This window comes from Geospiza fortis, unplaced genomic scaffold (genome assembly GCF_000277835.1).
Source record: "Geospiza fortis unplaced genomic scaffold, GeoFor_1.0 scaffold538, whole genome shotgun sequence".
NCBI classification, from domain to species: Eukaryota; Metazoa; Chordata; class Aves; order Passeriformes; family Thraupidae; genus Geospiza; species Geospiza fortis.
In genome coordinates this window covers 3,265,527-3,273,016 of record NW_005054368.1, presented here as the reverse complement: position 1 = coordinate 3,273,016, position 7,490 = coordinate 3,265,527, and the positions used below count along the sequence as shown (strand labels likewise).

Below are 7,490 nucleotides of genomic sequence, written 5' to 3'. Positions count from 1 at the left end.
TTTCAGTCTGTGCTTCTGCTGCTCCAGTGCAGTGAAAACGTTCAGGGATTTTTCTTTGTTCTTTTCACATCTGGAACCTTCCTTTATCTGTTTGCTGTTGCACAGATCTTCCTGGGATTTACCAGTTTTCTGAAATTATCTTGGTCAAGAGCAGACTGCTCAGATAACTGAAAAGATGATTGGGATCTTATTCTAATAGATGCCCAATTTTAAGGCTACTTATGAAAGTCATCTCTCTCTTTCTCTAAATAACACACACTGTCACTGGGACTGACAAGACTCCCTTCAGTTTAATTTAGGCACAGGCTTGAATTTATGGTTCTCCTGGTACCACTTTTAATGGCACTTGTCATAGACTGAAATTTAATGAGTCATGTGTGGAACCCTCTAGATTTGACACATGAAATGGTGGAGGTGTGTCCTTAACGGCTGAAAAATGAGAAACTTGGGGGGAAAAAGAATCAATATTTGTGTGTTTACTCGTGAAGAAACTGTAAACAGGTAATTTGGTCACCACACTTCCTGCAAAGGAACAGAAGTCAAGTAACTGATGTTTCTCTACTGCAGAAACATGATTAAAGATAACAACGAAATTGTTCCACTAATGGGCAAGAAAACAAACCCACCTGGAAATCCCCCTGCAAACCAGCAAGAGAAAAAGGTGACTGAAGGCACTCCCACCAAGAAAAGGTAGGACTCAGCTCAGTCTGAACCACTAAAATTCCCTGTTTATCTCCTTTGGGGGATCTTTGCACTGAAATACCACCAACACCTTTGTTCTGTGTAACCTCACAAGAATCTGATCTAATGATGGTTAATGTTTGGTATAAAGTGATCTTTTTAAGAGATCACATGGAAGACCACACCAGGTTTTATGTAAGAGATGCTGGCCTGAAAAAAGGGAGCATTTCAAACTTAATCTGTCACATTTCCATGTGAGGCTATGGAGAGCAGAGGGCAGGGAGAGCAGGATTGAAAAATTCTATCACAAACAGAAACCTAAATTCACTCTCCTTTTCATTAGTCTGGTTAATGAGACTTTTTTGCTGTTTTATAAAATATTCACTTTCATTCATAATTGATATTAGAGAATTAATAAAGGGATTGAAGGTTTGTATTTAATATGAATGGGGAAATATGAGCTGTAATTCCTGCCTGATACTATGGAGTCAACTAAGTTACTGTAGAGTGAGGATGAATTTTTATTCATAAACTTTTCATTCTGAATAATTACTGGTTATTATGGCAATTTCTGAAACTCTGAAGGCCTGGCCAATTGTGGCTGTTCTGACATTTATAATTCTCAATAATCAGAGGAATCACTTTTCACAGGAATGGTGCCATTAGTTATTTGAGATCTACTGCCCGGGTGGTCTAATTTGTCTTTTTGTCATTAAATTCAAGAAGAGAAGCTCTCTGGTGGCATATGGGGGGAGACAAAGTGTCTGAACAGCTCATGATACACCCAGCACTTCAAAAAGGGGCAATTCCCTGGCAGATTGTGGAGTTATAGGAACATTGCCAAAGCCAAGCCCTCAATTACTGAGCCCCAATCTCACACTCCTTGTGGCCTCAGGAACAGGAACCCTGGGGTTTTTCCCACCTCTCAAACCAGAGCTCAGGGTGTGGCTGGCAGCGTTCCTGCAACACACAGCACCCACATCACGTGAATTTTAATGAGGGCTTTAACATGTTCTATTAATTAAATGTTCCAACACTGCTCCATGCTGTTCCTTCAAAACCCTCCCCTGCCCCAGCAGAGCTGCTGCACCCCCAGAGTGGCATTTCTCACTCTCAATATTCACTTTCTGACAGACAGTGGCATTCCCTGCTGGAAGCCCCTGGAACTGGGGTGTTCTGGGGCTGGAATTAAGCACAGGAAATGCGAGGGGAGGGTGGGGAGGAGGCTGCCAGAGCTGCTGATGGCTGTGGGCAGAGCACCCGGCCACGTCAGCTCCTGGCTATTTGATGGCACCCTGCTTTGCACGGTGGCTTTGGGGTGTCATTTCCCTCCCATGACATGCCCAGGTAAGCCCCAAGCCAGGAGAGGTGAGATCTGTCAGCCCCAGGAGCAGGATGCCCTTCCCAGCTGCTGCACAGCTGTTGGATGCCAGAATTAACACCTGGATCATCAAGCCATTGGGGAAGGAGGTGAACTAGATAGATACTGTTATTTTGGACTAATAGATACTGCTGGTTTCAGCAAATATCAGCAGGTTATTCACTGGTGGCCTAATAATACCATTTTAAATAATAACTTTTTTTTTTCTTCATTTTACCAACTACTTCATCTTCCCCAAAACATCTTGTTGGAAGTGCAGTTAGATCAGACATGCCCTATGGACAAACCCATAAATACTAGGTGAATTGGAAAGGTTTTCCAGGTGACTACTGCAACATTTTAGAGATGTAAGGCAGTTTGTGAACAACAGCCCCTGTGGGAGTTGCTGCTCCCACCCCTGAAACCCCTCAGTCTGTGGGAGCTGTAGCAATGTTTTACTGAGATCCACTAGAACCAAGCCATTGATTTTTGCCTCTCAACTCTGCAGGCTTTTAAAAGGTGAAATCTTTCTTTTCATATCACTTTGTCTGTGTTGTTCCAAATTTTACTTCTTTTCACTATAAATATTTATATAATTATTTATAGGGAAAGCAATTAAATGTCATCCAGGGAAGGGGACACATTCAGCTCTGGCTGGTGGAAATGCCTGATGCCATTCAATGTGTGACCTTTCAAACTTTCTGATTTAATCACTATCACTGTTTGAAATGATCCATCCTGATGGCTCCTGGCTGGAAGAGCAGGGACTGGGATTTTAAAAAATCATTTTTGTGTGGTTGGGCAGTGACAGGAACTGGGTGCAAGGCTGGTTTAGAGATTGCTGCTCACACATGTCAGGATCTGATGCCATGTGTTCCAAAAATACCTTGGGAATTTTGCCCATCTGCCAGCCTGGAAGAGCTGGGCACAGGCTGGGATCCCTCAGGGAAAGCAGATAAGCCTCAGCTTTAATGCCAGGAGAGATAAATTATCAAGCTTGCCCTTGGTAGTTCTTTTCTTGGTTTCAGGTTGGGCTTGCCTTTTATCACTGATATTTCTTTAAATGCACTGTCTTCAACAGTTCCCACTTTTTCCTGGAGATTGATGGTTTTGAAAGCAATGCCAGTCCCAATAACACCTCTCCCCCTGTGTTTTCCAAACCCATGGATTCCAATATTCGCCCCTGGTAAGTTCCAGATGCACAAGCAATGGCCCTGCTGCAAATAAATCTATTTTCTTCCAGCACCTTCCCCTCAATTCTCCTTGGGCCTCAGTGCCAGGATTTCACATGACTTTTTACAGCTTTTGGTCATAGACAGAACTTCACTGGATATTTATCTTTGGTTTTATCCACTGCTGTCATTTCTATGGAAAAAATCAGGCCTCAGATCTGAATAAATTTAAAATCAGTATTTTTTTTAATCTTAGCCTCTTATTAGAACAAACTCCATGCTCTCATTGGGTGTTTTCTGCTGTGTGAAGACCACAGCCTAATTTGGCTGTTCCCAGCTGGCTGCTGACGTCTTCCCTCTATTGCTCATTAACAATCAAACGTGGAAACGCTGAATCTGAAATATTTAAAGCAGCCATTTATGCTGAATGAATAGAGAAAAATTATGACTGAGATGAATACATTTAATTTTAAAAAATATGTGGGGTGCTAATAACCAATAATTATGAATAAGGGAAATATGTCACAAATCAGGCACAGGCCCAGAATGGCCAAAGGTTTTTGTGGCTGAGGATGCCTGGTCAGCTTTTAGGAATTGGCTGACAGGCTGATTTTGGTTTCAGAGGAGAGGTGTCCAAATTTCCCCGTCATTGAGGAAGTGACCTGCACATGTGCCTTGTCACCACATTACTCAGCTTTCTGCAGAGGAGACAGATGGAATGAGAATGGACTCAGAGCTCCCGGATTTATTTCAAAGACAAGGGAATACCTGCAGAGCAGTGCTGTCCAGGCATCTCTTTTGCCAATAATTAATAGCTCAGGTTCCCTAAATTATTAACCTGACGTAGTTAATCCAATCTGAACCTTAGAGAAACAAAAATACAAGTAAGAAACTCATTTATCTTAATTTTTCTAAGTCAGATCTGCTTTTAGGACTGTGTGGAAATTATGTACAGCAATTACAAAATATCAGTGCCATTGAAAATCCTTTAAATATATCACCTACACATCAGTCCTCAATTTCTTTCATTCAAGTCAGCCACAAAACACTCCTGAATTGCCTCCAGTGTTCTGTGTAGTAAATCTTTAGGTAAATCTTTCATTGTGGGCTTGCAACCCCCTCACTGCTACTGATTTAGCACTTGTTTTGTGCCAGATGACAAATTAAGCATGCGAAAAGGGAGAATGCAAGCTTCAAGCATTCAGGGTGATGCATAAAAAGCAGTGATCATTAAAAAGAAAAAAAAGAAAAAAGTTCCCACAGTTTTCAGGATCTGTAGTGAAATAATAAAACACAAAGCAGATTGCTTTCCTAATGTGGTCTTTTTTTAAAATATAATAAAATCCTGTGAGTCTCTTCATTTTTATCACTCACTTTAAAATCCATGTGGGAGATAAAAAGATAGAATTAAAAGGCCAATGTCAAATTGGACTAATTTAAGCTCTAGTGCAGATACTCTAACCTACCATTGACTGGTTCTATGTGCAATTTGCCAAAATACCTACTAATACCTTGGTACATTTGCTTTTCTTTCTCTGCAGTGCATCTGCAAATGGGGAAGACATGGATTCCCCCCAGTCTCTTCAGGATGATGCCACTGAATACAGCCCCAACGTGGACAGCTGTGGGTGAGTAAAGACATAAATATTTCTCAGCACATTTTTAACTGAGTCAATCTGTGGTAGGGTAGATATTACCCATTTTTCCTGCCATGTTTTAGAAAAAAAGGTCGTGTGTGCATGCCTTTCTGATCCTTCAATAATTAAATGTCAAAATAAGCAACTCTAATATTTCAATTTTTATATTTAGTGTGAGGATTCTTTATATATAATGGATGGTTTTTAGATGGCAACACAGGACCCACACACCACAACCAGGCATGGAGTATTTCTGCTTGGGGGAAATATGAAATCATTATTTTTCCAGAATAAAGGATGATCAGAAAGTGGTGTAAGATGTGAGGTTAAGATCTCTGTTCTGCTATGAGAGCAGCCCCAGGTAACCTCAGCACTGTGGCAGAGCAAAGAAGTGTTTCTTAGCCTTTATTCTAGAAAAATGGACAAACTGAAAAAACCCCAAAATTCTTGAAAAATGTGCTGTTTTTAATAAAACAACATCTGAACAGCCCACTTACTGCAAATGAGCAATGTGAGAAATGTTCTGAACTATCCATGGCAGCAGGGCAAGTTCATCCAATCTGGGGCCAACAATTATATTTGGTCTCACTCTTCTTAAAAATAAAATAAACCAGGATAAATTGCAGCAGCTGTTTCCAGAATAAAGGATGATCAGAAAGTGGTGTAAGATGTGAGGTTAAGATCCCCTGCTGTGAGAGCAGAAGACAGATCTTAACCTCACATGGCAGTGGGACAAGTTTGTCCAGTCTGGGGCTGACAATTGTATTTGGTTTTACTCTTCTTAAAAAAATAAATTAAACCAGCATAAATCACAGCAGCAATTTCATGATGATTTCTTGCAATTCAGTGCTACCACATGCCAAGGGCCTGAGCTGAGGAGTGCCAGGAAGAAGCTGAAGAGGAACCTGTTCCGGGCAGTGTCCGAGGGGAATGTGGAGGAGCTGCAGCGGCTGCTGGCTGAGCTCAGGGAGCGCTCGGGTGCCTGCACCTCCCTGCCCGTGCCAGGTGAGCCCTGCAGGCACCTGTCTGATGCCTCAGCTGGGAGATTTTATAGTTTTTAGATTCTCTATTCCTTTAGTCTGTAGTTCTGAGCTTTGTATTAGGGGGTGGTGAGCTCTGTGCACAGAGCAGGGAGACAAAACAATTCCTTCTCTAGCTGGGGACCAAGGACAAATGATCCAAATCTCAGCCCAAAAGCACAAACAACGTGGGCTGAAGAGAGAAAAACAAGCAGGGTGGGATTGCATAACCTAAAGCTGGAATTGGACAATTAACTGCAATATGCAAATGGAGCAGAACTTAATAAAAGTTAGAGACCCTGTGAGCAGCTGTGCATTTTGTGCCCATTTTGGTTCATCTTGGGTGGAGCCCTGGCTGGGCTCTTGTGCTGCACAAGGTGGATCCATTGAGGAGATCCTTTTAATAAATCCCTGCTTTATTCTTTAATTCCATCTAGCCTCTGTTTTAAGTCACCCTTCACAAAGCATTGCGGGTGGGGCTGCCAGCTTTTCTGGCAGCTCAGGGGCAGCCTAAACCTGGGAATGGTCTTTATTTCCCTGGGAATGGTCTTTATTTCCCTGGGAATGGTCTTTATTTCCCTGGGAATTTGGGAGTTATGGCACCAAGACATCCAACAGGAACACCAAGGTTGCCTTGGTGCTCAAGAACAAAGTGAACAGGATGGAGTCATGGTTTGGCAAATAGTTTGTGTTCAGGTTTCACCCCTAATGAGCAGAAGTTTAATAAATAACAATGATCTAATCTCAAAATTCACTCTTGTAGATTACCTGATGAAGAAGTTCACAGCTTCAGACACTGGCAAAACTTGTCTGATGAAAGCTCTGCTGAACATCAACCAGAACACAAATGAGATAGTGAACATGCTCCTGTCCTTTGCAGAGGAAAATGGCATTTTGGAGAGATTTATCAATGCAGCATACACAGAAGAGGCTTATAAAGGTATTGGCATCTGATAGCAGTTTCGGGTATATGGTTAAACATAACCTCTATAAAATAATAATGGTTTAAGTCCCTTGAACCAACTTTTATTCAGTATCACTGGTGCTATCTTTTGTGAAACATCATTAATGTTTCAGAGTGTGCTTGAGAGACTCAGCCCTAAATTCCTGTGTCTGCTTTTTCAGGCCAGACAGCTCTAAACATTGCCATTGAGAGGAGACAGTATGAAATCACCCAGAGCCTCATAGAGAAAGGAGCTGATGTCAATGCTCATGCCCAGGGTATTTTCTTTAATCCCAAACACAAGCATGAAGGCTTTTATTTTGGTAAGTGAAATTGAGATATTTCTGGAAAAGTTGAGATACCCAAAACTTCCATAAAATAAGAGCTTAATCCAGTACAATCAATATAATCAATATATTAAGATGGTTAACACAATATTTTCTATTCTGATGAAATAGAACATGACCACTTGTTGCATTTTGTGATTCTGCAGGTGAGACTGCACTGGCTTTGGCAGCATGTACCAACCAGCCAGACATAATTGAGCTGTTAATGGACAATGCCAGGACCAATATTTCCTCTCAGGATTCCAGAGGAAACAACATCCTCCATGCATTAGTGACTGTGGCAGAGGACTCCAAAACACAGAATGACTTTGTGATCAGAATGTATGACATG

At 41.6% G+C, this 7,490-nt stretch overlaps 1 protein-coding gene across 1 annotated transcript in view; it reads left to right on the top strand.

Moving 5' to 3' along the window:
- The first annotated feature begins 571 nt into the window (after positions 1-571).
- TRPV3 (transient receptor potential cation channel subfamily V member 3) overlaps positions 572-7,490 on the top strand; it is a 13,501-nt gene continuing 6,582 nt past the window's right edge. The window contains exons 1-7 of the mRNA XM_005424410.2: positions 572-690; positions 3,123-3,227; positions 4,755-4,841; positions 5,698-5,855; positions 6,633-6,809; positions 6,995-7,135; positions 7,306-7,490. Coding sequence (XP_005424467.1) covers positions 572-690; positions 3,123-3,227; positions 4,755-4,841; positions 5,698-5,855; positions 6,633-6,809; positions 6,995-7,135; positions 7,306-7,490 — 972 coding nt within the window. The remainder of the gene's footprint in view (positions 691-3,122; positions 3,228-4,754; positions 4,842-5,697; positions 5,856-6,632; positions 6,810-6,994; positions 7,136-7,305) is intronic.